Below are 18,135 nucleotides of genomic sequence, written 5' to 3'. Positions count from 1 at the left end.
ATTTGAAGATATGTGAGCCCAAACTGCATTTTAGACGACTGAATAAGGTACTCTTCTAACATAGCTTCCTCTTCTTTTGTAAATATTTGCCTGCTCGTGTATTTTGAATTATAGGGTTGTATTTTTTCTTTATTTTTATGTGAAGTAGTTCCTGGTACACTTACACAAATTTCACTGTTTTCACTACTTGCTTTCATTTTTGACATTCTTTTGTGTAGCATTGATTTTGTTAGATCATACTTTGCAGCTGCTGATCGGATAGAAGCACCACCTAATATTTCTTCAATTGCTTTTGATATGTTATCTTCAGGAATTTCTGCAAGGCTGGTTTTTCGTTTATATGTTCGTACCATTTTTATTCACTGAAAAGAAATATAAAAATTAATATAATAATCATGCACATCAAAATAATATGATAAGGACATAGTAATCTACCATTCAAAGTGGTTTTCATAAGGCTACATAACCTAAAAATGGAAAATTTATAGGATGGGGCACATGTGGACAGTGTCCACATGTGCCCCCTGTGCACTGTACACATGTGCCCCAGCACCACTTTAAACAAACATGAAAATAAAAAGTGCATTTAGATTATGATCTGAATTTCATTGTTTATTTTAACAGTTAGATAAAATTACACTCTTTCATCAGGCAAATAATTGTAAATATATAAATGCATACAATATTTGTATTTTCCCAAGATATAAAGTTCTGAAAACTTACCTTTCATGAGTAAATCTGATTATTCAGCAATAGAAAACAAACAACAGATCTCAACAGGTTGAAATTTCATGTAAACATAGTGTGCAGTAGTGCCAACTGTGAATAGAAGCCACAGTAACATTTAATAAAAATAAAGGCGGGAAATCTGAACTGTCCACAACTACCCCATGTCCACATGTGCCCCCCTCTCCCCTACATATTATTAAAAATATATTTCCTGAAGTCAGGTGGGGAATAGAAAATTTATCTAAACAAAATGGGATTAATGATGGTCCTTAAAAAAATGTTGCTTTAAACTTCTTCAATTTTAAACTGATCTTTATGCCTTTGCATGATTTGTAACACACCCTCATAACTTTTTTTTTTTTTTTCCAACAGCTGAAATATGGATTTAGGCACTTATTAATCCTGCAACAGATAAGTTATTTTTTTTTTGTGACATGCCTAAGAATAATAATTTCTATAAGTATATAAGTAATTAATTTTTAAAAATTGTAAATTGCAATTTATTTGGGTTACTTTATCTTAAGCTCAGATAGGAATGTAGGCATGAGTATACTTGCTGCCTGGAGCGGGACCAATTGAACTAGTCTTGTAGCAAGTTGTTGGAACGGAAGGAGCTAATGTGGGCATGTGTTGCAGAGTTCCGGTGTGGCAGAGCTCCCATCCTGGTGGCAACAGATGTGGCAGCTCGGGGCTTGGGTATGTTCCTCACATGCTTTATATCTGTGTGATCAAACCATTAAATACAAGGCTAGTTGCTGTATGGAATATTAAATTAAATGGATTAAAACTGTTTGGTCCCATTTATTAATGGTTTACATACAATTGTAAATGTAAATTCTTTGCATACTGATTGTGGATGTTTACTCAGTTCATTTAGAATTCAGTCTATACTGGATACGCTGCTTAGCAAGCTTCATGTGGATGTAGTACCGTATTTACCCCGAAATATAGTCTCCCCTGCGTATGAGTTGCAGCTATAATTTGGGTCATAAAAATACAACTTTTCTGCCGTAAGGGTCGCCCTCAAATATGAGTGGCACCATACATCTGTCTACAGTAGATTACAAGTGAAGTCTTTGTTCCTTGTCTCAGCTTATTGTTGCTACTGTATTACTGTGTAGAAGGGACTGAGGCCAGCTCACTTATCTCCGCCTCTCCCCTTTTGATTTACGACCCCTCCTAATAACAAAAGAAAGCTCCCAGCTATCGTAATTTTTTCAAACTACGTAGTCCTATTCCATAATAGAAAAAAAGGCAGCAACTACCCTTTCTTGACAGTTTGTAATAAAACCTAGCATGCTCATACGCAAGTCAGCGAGGAATTCGTGTGGGAGCTCAAGAACGGTAAAAAGCCGGGCATTGAAGTGCTGCTTTGAAAGCACCAAAAATGGCTGTAGGTTTGCAATGGTATTTCCATATAAAAGTTAAGGAATCACACTCAAAAAACAGTCAAAATAGACAAGTGGAAATTGTGCCAGTTCACGGACATTAACAAGTTAGAGAGGGAGAGAGAGAACTGACACCAGAGCTCTCATAGAATGCTCACACACAAACTTGCTGGTTAATTTTTAGATTTCCCCTCCTTCAGCCGAATTACAACCCAGCAAGTCATGTCACTCGCCGACGCCTGCTGCGGCTGGGTGACTGGCGCGGCTACCGGGCAGACTAGGAAGATTGGCGCTTTTCACGCACTGTTGAGATATTTTAACGAAACAATTTATACTTACTTGTAACATACTTATTAAAAACCAACACAGGAGAGTTATTTACACACATACTCAAGACATACAGCAATTTTAATTTTTTGTACCCAATTTCACATAGAGTTAGATGTCGTACCTTCTGCGGGGGTAAAATCCGGTCCCCACCCCGTCAGCACCGAATCCCGCTGGCGGAATGCACCCCTCGCACGGCCCGCACGGAGGAAGTTCTTGATGCTGCCGCGAGGCAGTAGCCAACAGAACGTAGCCTAGGGCGAACGCTCCGTCACGTGTTACAGAACATAACTGTGCATCTTTATAAGGACTACAACATTCGCGATTGCACTCGACAGCGCACGTTAACGGCGACAGATGATAAGTGTGTGTGGTGACATCCACCCTAGTGTTGCAGCTGCCACAACAAACAGGTAATTTATGTAGGAGAAGACTCATATTTAGTGTGTAAGAACCGTGTGCCTGAACCAGCTTTATTTGGAAGCTCTTGTAAGGTTTATAAATTAATAATCACTGCGAGTCCAGTGATACAAGCTGGATGTCTGCGAGTACGTTCGGGAGTGTGAAACCTGCCAGCTGCGCAAAGCCCGAAGCGTCGACGGTGTGCAACAGCAACAACCCCGCCAACCAAATAACCCTTTAGAGACCATCGCTCTCGACATCATGGGGCTGTACCCGCGTTCGCCACGGGGCAAGCGCTTCCTGGTAGTCGTAACAGACATGTTTACCAGATGGATGGAACCTTACCCCTGTGGAAACGTGCGAGCGTCGACCATCATAGACATCCTAACCCGTGAGTTTCTGCCTCAGTGGGGCTACCGAGAATCCGCCCTCGCGGACAATGGTAGCCAGTTCCTGGGAGCCCAATTTAAGAACTGGTGTAGGACGACGCACATCGCCCACTACACCACACCTGCCTACCACCCAAGGGCGAACCCACCGAGCACAGGAACCAGGAGCTGAAGGTACAGCTGCAGCTACGACTCTGCGACAACCACGCCCATTGGAACCGCCATGTTGCCGATGCACTATTCTGTGTCCGGAGTCGCGTGAACGCCGCCACTGGAATGACCCTGGCATAAATGGTCCAGGGACGTAATCTCCCACTGCCTGGCGAGTGGGCTACCCATGGCATACCCGATTCAGGAGAAGGGGCAGAGGAGCGCAACCAGCGGCGCGAAAGCTAACACGCAGTCGCACGACAGTGACAAACCAGCTACGCGCAGGAGATAACCCCCCAGACCACACGACCTCCGTACCCATTACAAGCTGGCAGTCGCCTGTTTGCGCGAGTCCACCCCTTGTCTGCAGCTCCGCGCAATTACTGCTCCGGACTCGCACCACGATGTGGAGGCCCATATACGGTCCAACATCGTCTGGGGGCCACTTCCTACCTGGTGAACCTGGGAGGGCCGACGAATAAGTAAGATACACCGGGATGACCTATGGCTAAAAGCGCTACCTTCCTGGAGAGTGTTCTCCAGACAGAAAAGGGGACAGCAACATCGCTGAAGAGCCAATACCTGATGACGACATACCAGCCACGGAGATCGTGAAGCAAGGAGTGGGAAGGATCAGGGAAGAATTCCCCGCCAAGACGGAAGGAAGACACGAGCCCCAATGCCACACCACGCAGGTGCCGGAAATGCAGGGCCCGCCCCTCCCGGCTCACGATAACAGAAATGGTGACAGGGGAACTCCAGGAGGAACTCCAGGAACAGGATGATCAACCACCTGAAACGGTCCCCTGTGTGACCGAACCGGACGAACTAGAAGCCAAACCGAGTCTAACACTAACCCGATGAGGATGGGCTCACCAGGCAACACTCGCAGATGCAACGTTCCGTGTCCGAATGGATGAGCCAGATGAGCAGGGGTTAGATAGGCCCAAGCGAAAACGCCGCTGCCCGATGCGACTGCTGGACTATGTAATGGATCGTAATGCCCTGATGGCGTTAACACCACCAAGCGGGCCAGAGAAGAGACAGCCCTACCAACTACGACCCAAGGACAACCGGGCACCTACACCTCCACCCGGTATCACAGAGCGCGATAGTCGACCCTACTGGCTGCGGCCACCCCAGGCGCCCCCACCTCTATTCTGCTGGCAGTGCTAGGGGTGCAACCATGCCGCGGGGTACTGCTCGCGGGGTAAGACCGGGCTTCTCCAGGGGGGGCTTGTTTGATTTCGTGCCTCCTGCGGCGGTAAAGCCCTGTCCCCACCCCGTCAGCACTGAATCCCGCTGGCGGAATGCACCCTTCACGCGGCCCGCACAGAGGAATTTTCGATGCTGCCGCGAGGCAGTAGCCAACAGAACGCGGCCTAGGGCGGACGCTCCGTCCCGCGTTAAAGAACATAACTGTGCATCTTGATAAGGACTACAACATTCGCGATTGCGCTCGACAGTGCACGTTAACGGCGACAGACGATAAGTGTGTGTGGTGACATCCACCCTAGTGTTGCAGCTGCCACAACAAACAACAGGTAATTTATGTAGGAGAAGACTCATATTTACTGTGTAAGAACCGTGTGCCTGAACCAGCTTTATTTGGAAGCTCTTGTAAGGTTTATAAATTAATAATCGCTGCGAGTCCAGTGATACATACTGGGGCCGACGACTCACGCAATCACAAAGGCTAGCCTGGCACCCCCTCATAAAGAAAAGAACTAAATAATCTCCACCAGCAATCACTGGGCTCATCCGGGGTCCCGAACTTTAGACTTCGGGTGACGGCAAGTTGTACTACACTATTTTTAAACTTAAAATCGGCATAAAATATGCTCCCATAAATGGGTAAATACAGTACACAGATGAAAATAGGGAATAAAATTAGCCTTATAGGATATAGTTTCAGTATTATAAACATCTTATAATTTGACATTTTCTTAGGAAAGGGAATCTAAGAGGACATTTACATATTCAAGAAATTAAAATCAGCCGTTAGGTATGTCTCCAATTAATGGCTAAATTTGTTGGTTATAGAGCTCTTGAGAACTTTTAAAGTACAAATCTTTTGTGAACTTTCCCCATTTAATTGTTACCTTATTTAACTACTAGCTGCAGTACCCGGCTTTGCCCGGGCTGAACACCGGGTGATATATTGTTCGCGAGTTACAGCAAAATGGATAGCGATATGTCCAGTGTGGTGGACATTAAGAAATGACACATAATTACGGTTTGTGTATCTCTGACCTATGGTTTTCTGTTTACCCATGGCGATCGGTTGATAGGTTTAGAAGTTGATGCACTACAGCGCCATCTAGCGGCGAGTTACAAAAAAAAATGGTTAGCATAAAAACCTTCTCCATGATAAAAACACTTCGATGTGCCAACTTTCATGGCGATCGGTCAAACGGTGTAAGAGTTTATCGACGACATACATGCCAACGTCCAATTTATATATATTCTTATATTTCGAAATTTTGGGGCTTTCACTTTTGCGGAAAGTGGATGTTCAGGACCTCGAATGGTTTGGAACACTCCATCTCGAAAGAATAGATATTTGAAATTCCTGAAATTGTCTAAATTTTGGGGCTTTGTTCCCAGAGGGAGGCAGGTTCGAGGACCCTGAATGGCTCGAAAACACTTAAAATCGAAAGAGATAGATTTTTAAAATTTTTTAAACTTTCAAAATTTTGGGGCTTTAACCACCTGGGGGGGGGGTTTGACGTTGAGGACCCTGAATGGCTCGGAAACACTCCAAATCGAAAGAGATATAATGGAATATAAGAATGTAGGCATTTACTGTACTCCTATCTCTATCTACCATAATAACAATATTGACAAATAGAAAGCTTATTACCTACCTATGAATAATTATCTAAATAAATTAATAAATAACTCTATGTTTAAGAATTTACGTACATACATAATATTAAACTTCAAACTATACACACCAAAAAAAAACTAAGGATGTTTGTGAAACTATTTTTTATTTGTCATAATGTTTAAAACATTTGTAGGATTTGTTTATATGTAAAACTGTGGTGGCAATATTCCGCTTATCCAAAGGAGTATAGAAATTAATAGAGATATCACTCCCTGTACACACCACAAATCTTTGAATTAAGTATAAAAAAAAAAAAACATAGTCCAAAATGAAACAAAAAGTATAAATAACAACTAAATTGACAAAGAAATTTATACAACTGGAATGACAATGTTAACATCCACCTGAAAATTTAATAGAAGTAGGTAGGTAAGAATATATATATATAAGAAATTAAATGAAATTAAAACATACATAAATAAAATTATCTCACACTCAACCAAACATAATGTTTAATATGAAATAAAGGAAGATGGAAATTACACGTAACTATTCTAATTAATAAAAAAAATCAACTTTCCTGAAATAGTAAAATTCAAATTTTTCAACAATGTATTACATAGTTGATAATGGTCTCAGCAGCTCTAAGACTCTTGACGCTCAGCAGATAAATTATGAACACTAAACCAAACTCCTTGCAAATAAGTAGGTAATGTAAAAAAAATAACAATATTGACGAATAGAAAATATTAGTAGGCCCTACCTACCTATGAATAAATTTCGAAGAAATTTATAAGTTTAAGAATTTATGTACCTACATAATATTAAACTTGAAACTATCCACACAATAAAAACCTAAGAATGTTAGTGAAACTAATTTATTTTATTTGTCATAATACCTAAAATATGTATGTTTCCAAAATGAAACAAAGTATAAGTAATGACCAATTTGACAACAAAAAAATTGTTCAACTCGAATGACATTGAAAACATACACGTGAAATTTAAAAGAATTATGAGTGCCCTAGGTAGGGAGGAAAAAATATATATAGAAGAAATTAAATAAAAAAAAATGGGTGCGTGTACTTAGGTACGCGCATGAGAAGTTATACTTCTTTGGCATCATTAAAAAATAGTTTTTAATTGCATGCAAAGATATTGCATGGAGTCCCTCCGCGTGGAAGAAGTGAAACTTCGTAATGTGGAAATGAAAATAGGAAGGGGTAGAAATTGATTTTAGTGAAATCATATTGTATCAAAACAAACTAAAAAAATAAAGGAAATAAATTTGTAACGATTCATAGATTGATCTTCAGAGAGAGAGACACCTATTGAATGTCTATAAAACTAACTTTTTTATGAGAGCAGATTTTCATGAAATAAATCATGAAATCATTCAACAATAAAAGCTGTTTATTTAATTAAGCGGACGGGTTCGCCCCAAGGAGAAAATTGACGCGGCGAGACCTCGTGGACATAGAGAAATGACACACACTCACTATTTATGTGTCTATGAAACATGATTTTTTTCTGCAATTTAAATTGTAATATACAAAAACGGTATTGAAAATTGAAACAAATATGGCGACACTACAAACTGTCAAGAGCTTTTTTTTTTCTTACTCTACTTAGTTCCTTACAATAGCAAAACGTAACGTAATGGCTTGAAAGCTATTGCTCGGCAGACATAGAGGAATGACACTAACAGTTTGTATATCTATGACACACATTACATAATATTAAGATATATTTTTTTAACCCGTTTAAAATTTATTTTTTTAGACAAAAGATAGATTATATCCTGGGGATGGACATAGGCTATCTCCTTGCCAAATTTCATTACGATCCGTTCAGCCGTTCAGCCGGGAAAAGGTAACAAACAAACAGACAAACAGACAGACAGAGTTACTTTCGCATTTATAATATTAGTAAGGATTGTAACTAAATTAGTTAATAATCAAAAAATTTACATGATTATGGCAATAATTTTCAAGCACCTAATAATATTTTATAGAAAATTAACCCAATTTAAGTGGATTTCATTATGTGATCAAGTGCAAATAACATTAGGCATTTGATTTTAGTTCTTAATTCTCTGGTTTTTGGCAAAAAGAATTTTGAAATTTTATGTAACTCAGTTTGTTCGAGCCAGAGATCTTTTAAATCACTGTTCATTACGTCTAGATTTAGCTATTGACCATTGCAGACTAAATTGCTGATTAAGTTATCTAGATTCAAATAGTCAAAAATTATGTAAGTTAAAATGGTGAACAGTTAAACTCACCCAGAACCAGAAGTTACCAAAATGGCTATGGCCATTGTGCCGGAAATTAGGCCTTTTCGGCACGTTTTTTTAAATTTGTTATTATAATTTTAAATTATTTTTGGATATTTTATTTTTCTTATAATTTAGTTATAAAAGGATGATTTACACTTTGTTATGCTGGTGTACGCTACGTATTTAAACTTTGTGCCAGTGGACCGAGGCACCTTTCTCAGGGACCTATCTGATATTTTGCTAGTCTAATGTGGACGTTAGCAGCCCGGTTGAAATTTCTCTCGCTTGCAGTCACGTCCCGGGTTTGTAATATTAATTCCCTGCATGACAAAAATCGCATAGAGCATCTTCTGGCCTGCAAGCTCTATTTCTTAGAGGCCTGCTGAGACTAGTTAGTCTCGGCACGAACGAGTCTCCTGTAGACGCTCGTTCCCAGCCTTCTCTGCGCTTTTCTGTCCACCTTCCCCTCTCTCTCCACCCCCTCAGTTCTGAGAAATTAACCCAGGACCATTGACCTGGCGTAAACTCGCCAAGACGATGGCCTACTCCAAGGACATTCTCCCTTACCCTAATGGAATACCTACGACATCTAGTGACAGAATAAGTAACTTCGGCCCTGGTCGCCAGCGTGCAGAGCACACGCTCGTGAAACCTGGTGGCAAGTCAGCTCACCGCCCCCGTTAGTTCCCCTTTACGCCGCTAGAGTGCACCACCAGCTACGCCATAAGGCCCTATGCTTCCTCCTCACGGCCTGTATTAGTCGATTGTATGTTGCTTTCTGTACCTGCCGGTAGAGACCGCAGCAGTCGCCCTTTGTCGCAAACAACTGAAGTCGTGCTTACAACCACTTCGGGCACCTCCGGATATGTTCGGTCCAAAACCGAACCTTCCCCCTCCTTTTCCCTAGGGCCCTAGCGCCCGTTTTAATTAGGAGCTTTGTCCGCCATCGCCGGCATTTGGTACTCTGACTTCGGCTACTTACCGCGTCATCCCGGCGTTCCCTGTGTTAAGAGGCTGGTCTTCGGCAATGACATACTCGTTCGAATCAAGAATGTAATCATCTGGCTTAAGGTATGTGATCCCAGCTAAAAATTCAGTAGCCAGTCAGTAGGAACATTTAGAACAAGTCATGTCTTAGTTAAAAAAATTTATTAATTATTTTTATTTCACTTATCGATGATTTCGGTTGCGTCATCTGCGCTATTCTCGGTCCGCACCATTTTGATGTCGACACGAGACATCTCCTGAGCCCTGGAGCTACACCTTGTTTGGTGAGTTAATTCGACCTATTTAAATAAAATGGGGAACCTATAGACCAAGCTACTTATGAAGTGTTTATTTATTTTTCATATTCCTTAATCCATTTAAACGATCCACTAGCTCCCAATTTGCTTGGGTGTAGGGAGTATAAATTTGTCTTGTTCACCACCTCGTGCCCCCTCTGGTAACACTTGTATTTTTTTCTCTATAATTTTGCCCAGCTGTTTCCTAGGTTTTTTATTAGTAAATTAAAATGATATAATTTTAGTGCACGAGGGGCATTACACCATTTACAGAATCAACCACTGATTTTTTTAATCTAATATCTTCGTATTAACACTTCTATCACACAGACTAAATGTCAAAAATAGGTACCTTCAGGCTCTTTTGGCTTTAAACTGAAACAGTTTTTAACTCTGATACATGCCTGGAATATCCGTTAAGCCATAAAATGGGCCAACCCAAATTAATTACCCATTCCTCCATACTGGTAGAAGAGCCCTATTTTTTTAAATCTTTACCTCCTGATTCACTATAGCAAAATTTGAAAACAATTCCAGCCAATAATAGGAGTTAACATACCATTTGAATAGTGCGAAAAACAATCTGACAACTAATCCGGTTGCTTAACTTAACTGGAGGCTACAAATGTCTTATATATCGCAGATAGCACAATATCATATCTAACATCCAAATTACTGCAAATTAGACATAAAATTGAACAAATATGTAGCTGTTAAAATACACAGCTAAAATATTGGAAAACATGACACTTAAAGAAAATGCATAGATATATAGTTCCAAAGTTGTAAGTCTTAAGAGTCTGTAGTGCAGAAATGTGTTCCTTTTCTCTATGCGGTTGAAATAAATTAAAAGTAAAGTTTCAGTACGCATCTGTACCTTTGTAATAGTTAAAGGCCAAAGCAGCGGGAGAGGTTTCAGGAATGTTAGGTAGCATGGGTACATAAATTGCCGTTGCAATTTCTGCCATATTGCCACTGATACATTGGCAGGAACTCGAGTGCGCCACATACAAAAAGGCACACCATACTGGAGATAAGCATGATGCTATGGCTGTGCAATTGGACCTTATGGCTGTGCGCAACTGACGATAATTGGTGTAAGCTAACTAAGGAAGAACCTGTTCATGTGTGCGAACAAAAGTGAAGTCAGCTGAAACAGTGTGGCTGCGAGGTGCTAAGGCTCGTTGAAAACTAAAGTTGACAGACCCCAAACAAAATTAAAAACAAACAAAAACCTATTAGATATTATTCTGGATAACATTACTAAAACATCCTTAGTGTCATTAATAGTAGTGTCATATTGTATTGCAGTGTTGGATTAACAGAACCAATAAGAATTTATTTCAGAAAGGATAATAATAGGTTTTCTCAACCACCATTCGATGAAATATAGTAAAAAATCAAACATATGTGCAGTTTTGGCAACACTGCCTTCACCCGGCCTCTGTAGAAGGCCCGGGAAGTACCTGACGGGCGCTACGGGCGTCGCGGTGCTGCTGTTGTCCGGGGGGCGCCAGGCTAGCGGGCTGCTAGGCCGTTAATGTTGGGTCGTGGGTACTCTGCCCCCGCGTGCCCCGCCAGGTACACGGCTTGAAATTCATCCTGTACTTCCCAACTTTGTTGTGTGGCCGCTCGGCCGTGTGGAGGACGGAGTGGTTCGGAATAATCGTAAGCGACACAGTTCATGTTAAATGGGCATTTAATCCACGGACTTCTCCGGTGGTACGCATGGGTACGCTGTACTCCCTATACATACACTACGCGGTGGCAGAACCACTACAAAACTATGTGAATGCGCTATGCGGCATCTGAGCCATTGTACAGTTACATTAACACACGCTGATTACAGAACAAAACATGACACTACATAACAATGTGAAATTTCCACTGCAGTTTCGCGGGAGCGCTGTCACTAGTGCTCTGGAGACGGCCAGCACCGAAAGTTAACTGTCTTAGGGGGGGGGGGGGGGGGGGGGGCTCAGTAAGCATGATCCTAAATTACACTTTACACTTACATCAGGTTGCAGCCGGCAGGCGTATGCGCGGCGGTCTTAGCGAAAGCGAGTTGGCTGGAGTCTGCCAGTGCCGTAAATTGCGTGGTCCGCGACGCGGTGCGGAATCACTAAGGAAACGGTCAAGATAAGCCCGAGTCCGCAAAATACACGCCGAGTCGACATGAGCAGCAAAGAAGTAAAAGGGTTTGGATATTAAATCAGGTACAGAGTGAATGATCGGTGGAACAAAATTGAAGGCTTCTCACGGACACAGGTCTTGACCCTGCGCGAAGTGGTTGGAGACTGCCGAACATGGCCACCTCGCAAGGGAGGGAAACTTTCACCTCCTTTGGGAGTCGGCGCCAAAAACTTACATTAACTTAATTTGCTCTGTTATAAGCTAAAAACACATTCCAGGTGCCCAAATAAAAGGTAGCACCTGGTAATTGGGTGCTAAAGGCTTAACGACTGTTTTAGAGTATTTAAATATTTGAATTGTGGCATCAAGTTGGCGACTGTAAATTTATTAACATATTGTTTCCCTGTGAACTGTATTAGTGGGATTTCTCCTAATCTGACTTGATCATTGTCATGGGCACGCGGTGACTGTTAATGAGGTTCGTTGTCTGCTCCGTGCATGCGGTGCTCGCACGGAGTGGCTACGATGCACTTGTTTAATGTCTGTGAATTAATAATTGTGTCCTAGTGTCTTGTTCCTTAATTGTTTTATGGAATCAAGCCCCCGGGGTTTCGTGCCATTAAGTTTATTTGAGGTTAGTGGGGTCACGCACGAGGCGCTCGCCTGACTTATTCCTGCTGGGCTAGGGGTGCGCTCCGAAAACGGGATCTAGTACTAGCAGTGCGGAGCACGGGCTTAGAGGCCGTGGTCGGGACGACGTCAATACTAAATAAAAGTATTTGGTATTTGGAATCACACCTTCTTAAACAATATACATGGACATGTTACAGACATTATTTATTTTAATAACTTTTAAAAAATGTTTTTTTTCCTATGCTTAGAATTACTAACTGGACACTTTAACTGAACAATACAAATTACAATAAATGTTGACAGCAATGGAACAGTGACTACGTTTTAGCCTATCTTTACTGCAAATTTAATTTTGAAGTCTAAATGTGTACCGGGACTATTAATGTTCAGCAACGAACAAGTGAAATTATTACAATTTATTTGATTACTGCACCGAGGTATATGTCTTTGATTACTTTGCCATGGCGAGAAATATTTGAAATTAGAGGTTATCAAAGCTAACATGTCCTAGATTTAATGTAATCAGGGTGTCTACTGACCCTGGAAAACCTGGAAAACCTGGAAAACCTGGAAAAATTCAGGGAATATTGTAATCAGGGAAAAATCAGGAAATTTTTTTAAAAATCAGGGAATTTTTGTTTGGTAGGTTGTAGTTGGAAATACGTTTTTTGTTAATTGATCTGCTTGCATTGACGTAGCATCAAGTGAATCGCGCCCCATTTTTTAATTTTTGAATGGAAAATAACGAACCGTTCCCACGTCCATTTTCTATTTACCATCGGATTCGGAAGTGGCGTAATCATGCGACACAAACTGGTTCAAGCTGGTCTGTTATCCTGCTGACGTGACGTGCTGCAGCACGTGCTTCCCACGTTCGGATTATACCGACAGGTGCATCAATGGATGCCCTCAACGTAAACTGGGCATTTTTGTTAGCTTTGAAAATACATATCACAGACACTTTTGGTGAAGATTCGCCATCGTTGCTACAAAATTGGTAGCTGTGGGCTTCATACGGTCCATGGTGCTTTCAAAACTGGAATTTCTGGTATACAATTGGACGTTGTTAGTTTTTTGAGGCACAGTTACTATTTGTTTATGCATGTACCTACCTGCAAGGAGGGCAGATTACATTAGAATAACTGGTTCAGAGCTTTTTTCCAAGAAATTTTGTGCAATCAGATGGAATACTGCAGTTGCTGAGCATGCCATGAAAACGTTACCCCACCTAAAGAAATTTGTTAGTGAAGTTTCTATTTCATCTGTGTCTTTCAGTGTAGTGAAAAGTGCTCTTGAAGAAAGTGAAATAGACATTCTTCTACTCTTTGGCATCAGAGTTGGAATTGTTTCTCACAATGTTCCAAAGTGAGGCACCCATAGCACCTTTTCTCTATGATTCACTGGTAGCTTTGGCAGGAAAGTTTTTGAAACCAGAGGTACTGAAGAGCTTTAGGGAGAAATTCAATGTATCTCGATTGGATGTAGATAACCAGGAAAATCTATTGACTGCTAACAATATCAAGTTGGGTTATGCAGTACGCCATGCCATCAAGAAAGAGAAATTACCAGTAAAGTCTGTCCTGTTACTGAAAAATGAGATTAGGACTTGTCTAAAGGTTATGGTAAAAAAACTTCAAGACAAAAGTCCCCTGAAGTACAAACTTACCAAGGGAATTTCCTGCTTATGTCCGTCTGTGGCTTTAAATTCGGGTGTGAGGAAACAGCGTGTGAATTACAGTTTAGAATGTTGTCTTCAAAACAGGTGGCTATAAGGACAAGAAGCTGATAACATTGAGTGATCATATCAGTTGGTATGTTCCTCGCAAGATTCTGCAGCACTGTTCTCGTCTTTTTCTTGAGAAGACTGGCGCCTTGATCACTTGTGGATGCTCATTCTTAAAGGCACATACAGTAGCTGCCAAAACAGGCCTTCTAAAGTTTGTGAGAATTATGTTGGTACTTTCCCATGGAAATGCATCATTGGAAAGAGGATTTTCAGTAAATTCTAATTTTCTGACTGAAAACTTGCAGGAAGAAATACTGATCAAACAAAGACAGATGTACGACTTCATTCAACGTTCTGATATCACCAAGTCCATGTTACAGTACATATGTAAGAAATGCTAGTTGTAGGCGTAAGGAAGCCCTGCAAACAAAACAAAGAAAAGGAAGCTACAGACAAGAAGAAGGCAGAAAAAGAAGAGTTGAAGAGGAGATCAAGGCATTGCAGTTGAAGAAGGCTCGAGTGTTGGATTTGGCTCGTTCTGAAGCAAGTGCAATAGACGCAAAAGTTGAGTCACTGCGAAATTGATGGGAGCTTCCTTTTACTTATGTTTTTGCAAAAGTAAGTGTGTGAAATATTTGTAGCAGCATGTTTTATTAGCCATCAATTGAGTCACTTTGGCCTCGTCTGGAAGAAGGTATTTTTTTTACTAATTTAAGTGAGTTGAAATACTTTGAAACCCGTCAATATACTGTTATGCAGTTTTTTCAGTTTCGTGTAATGTCGTAATTGTGTTACAGAAAACCTGGAAAAGTTCAGTTTTAGACCTGGAAAACCTGGAAAAATCAGGGAATTTCATTTACTAGATCTGGTAGACACCCTGCATAATGTAAATGGAATTGAATGAACTCAAATCTTCGGATGCTATTTGACTCACAGTTTCAGTTTGAACTTATTCTTAATAAGTACAATCTTACTATGCATCATGTTTGATGATATCTACGTTATTTTTAATCCATATAATTTTATAATTGACAGTTCAGATTTTTCAACATTACCATCAAGTTTTGAATGGAACCAATATTTGCAAGCACAGAAATACTTATTGCCTTGAAAACTTGAAGATTTCAAATTTGTTCTTATTTTATTAAGTGACACTAGTATTATGTATCATGATAAAAAAAATGCAGATTTTGGAATATTTCACATTTTTTGTACCAAAGTAATTAATCAATTTTTTTGTATATACTCCACATCACATTATTACATTATTAGCAGTGGGGGAAAATATTACATATTTAAATAATTGTATGGTTTTAATTTGTTCCTGGTGCTGACATGTTTTATTTTAATTTTATTAATATAAATAAATTAAATCAATATTATTTAATGTTGAAAGCCCAATAATTATACATTGCCTTAAGATGTTTAACCACATCTGTGTAGTTTCAAGCATCAGTAGGAACAAGGTTTTATGTTTTAATTTTTATGTCAACTTCGTTTTAAAAACAGTAGAGTTCAGTGTTTTTATGTATTGTTTATATTCATGAAAATAGTTTATTATTCAACTAAACATGAAACCAAAATATTTATTATTATTTGTTTCTATAAAATAGTCTTACATGCCCATTTCCTTTACAAAAGGATATTAAGGGCTCCGCCTACCTGGTCACACAGACGGTGCTCAGAGCTTCAGGAAAAACAACGCGATTTCAAAACTACTCAAGATATCCGAGTGGGGTATGTTTACGAAAAGCATTTAAGAGTTCGCTGAGGCCCGAAAAGTACTTTTAATTTTGGATCATGTTTTTAAACTGTATATCTAGAAGAGTTAAAATGGCTAAAACGCATGTTTTCGGAGTAATCATTAGGCGTAAAACAACCGGTACAGATTATTAAAAGCACTTAAGGGACTTGCATCACACCTTTATCTTCATTTATCGGCCATATAATGTTGCGGTCACCGCTAAAATTTCACAGTTATCCTGTGATGACGAGAAGACTACGCGTAAATTCAGAGCCTTGCACTTAGAGGCGATACTGCGCTAGAAGCACCAGCGAGCGTCGCACTTATCATCCCGCCTCATCAACACACATACACCCCTGACGAGGCGGGCCCCTTAAGTCTTCAGAGTTAAAGGGAGGCCCATTGTCAGAGACAATAGTACCTGTAATTCCAAAAATGGCCAAACATTAACAAAGTTTTTCAATGACCTTCAAAACTGAGGTAGTATTCATCAACCAGGTACTCACCCACTTAGAAAAATCATCACATAAAATGAGTATGTTTTCTCCTCCTCGGAGATTCAGCAGCAAGGGGAGGATGCAGAGCCGAGAGATAGCTCAGCAGATTGGGCAGAAAGTGAAATGGATGAGTAGAAAGAACACGACTTCAAAGGTTTTCTAGTTACAAAACCAGTTAAAACTCCATATAGTAATAGATACCCAAGTAGAGTGGTGAAAGCTCCGAAGAGATTAAATTTAAAATTATAGTTTTGAGATGAGATGGGGATGTGTTTTTGTTGTGTGCATCAGGACACACCAGCAGAACAATGGCGGTGGTCGTGGACCCGACTGGTCATGTTTACGTTTTGTATGAGTTAAAAACATAAGATATACAAGATGCAAACTCTTGTGGTTGTGACTGTTATTACAATCTGTTTAGAAAGGTTGTTAATAAACTGAACATATTGTTTATGAAACTCAGTCATGATTATTGTGGCATGTGCTTCAAGTTTAAGGAACATGACAAAGACCACAATCAGGAAACTATCAACAGACTGATAGACTTGCATTTTTTAGAACTGCCACATTGAAAAAGCTGAAAAATCAAGAGACCTCTCTAATGAAGATACTAAGCTGCAGTCTTTCACTGATACCTTATACATTTGTGCTGAACTACAGAAAGTGTTTATGTGGCCATGGATGGATTCCTTCAAAGAAGTTGTGTTTGCTCGAACAATGGTAGTATTTAATGAAAGTATTGTACCTATTGGTACCAAACTAAAGGCTATACCTCTCAGTCTTGTAGTATGAGGCAATGAGTGGAAGAAAGAAAGAAGACATCTTAATGCATTTCATTAATTTTTTTTTTATTTTTATTTTTTTTTTAATTTTTTTTTATTATTTTTATTTTTTTTTAAATCTTTTAGAGGTGTAAATCATATCTCTATTTGACTAGACAACTGCTCAGCAAAAAAAAAATGACTTTTAAAAATCTTTTTGTGTATCTTGTAAATTATTGCCCACAGATTTCTGTAAACACCATTTACATTTTTTACTTTGAACCTGCTTATTTGTTTGGCTGCTGATTCATTTCACCATAAAGTTGAATGGGCTATGAAGTACAGTGAAAAGGTTTATTATTTCCAGGATTTTGTTAAATGTGTTAAAACTAGCAAACTCAGGAAAAGTAATATCAAAGAACCTAGTGTAGGGGACCTTTTCGCATAGAGAGACTGCATTTAAATACAAAAACTTAAGCATTGAGATGACAACATACCTTATCTCTCAGATGTTGTTAACGTAACTGCTAAACTAGGAAATATAAGTCTTTTGTACTCGACCAAATATGAAAAATCTAGTTCAGAAGTGTTGAATTTCATGTAAGCTAAATGCCTCAAGAACTTTCCCAGGCCTGATAAAATTGACATACGTACAATGATACAATAATTCAAAGAAAAAAGAAATAGTTCAGAAACTGTGTTCCCCTCTTTTGCCATCCAACCATTGGATTATGGTTGAGCATCCAAGAGTCAAAAGAGCCAGAGATACTAAACGCTGACTAATGAAAGACTGACAAAGAACATGTTTAATATATTATATTGTTACAAACACAAGAGACCAGACCGCCATGACTGGTAGCCCTGC

At 39.8% G+C, this 18,135-nt stretch overlaps 1 protein-coding gene across 4 annotated transcripts in view; it reads left to right on the top strand.

Moving 5' to 3' along the window:
* Positions 1-18,135, top strand: part of LOC134540296 (probable ATP-dependent RNA helicase DDX5) — a 113,550-nt gene that overhangs the window by 70,290 nt on the left and 25,125 nt on the right. For all 4 annotated transcript variants that reach the window (XM_063382965.1, XM_063382958.1, XM_063382973.1 and 1 more), the window contains one exon: positions 1,366-1,425. In XM_063382965.1, coding sequence (XP_063239035.1) covers positions 1,366-1,425 — 60 coding nt within the window. The remainder of the gene's footprint in view (positions 1-1,365; positions 1,426-18,135) is intronic.

This window comes from Bacillus rossius, chromosome 1 (assembly GCF_032445375.1).
Source record: "Bacillus rossius redtenbacheri isolate Brsri chromosome 1, Brsri_v3, whole genome shotgun sequence".
Taxonomy (NCBI): domain Eukaryota; kingdom Metazoa; phylum Arthropoda; class Insecta; order Phasmatodea; family Bacillidae; genus Bacillus; species Bacillus rossius.
The sequence above is the reverse complement of the archived record's forward strand: the minus strand, read 5'-3'. Positions and strand labels throughout refer to the sequence as shown.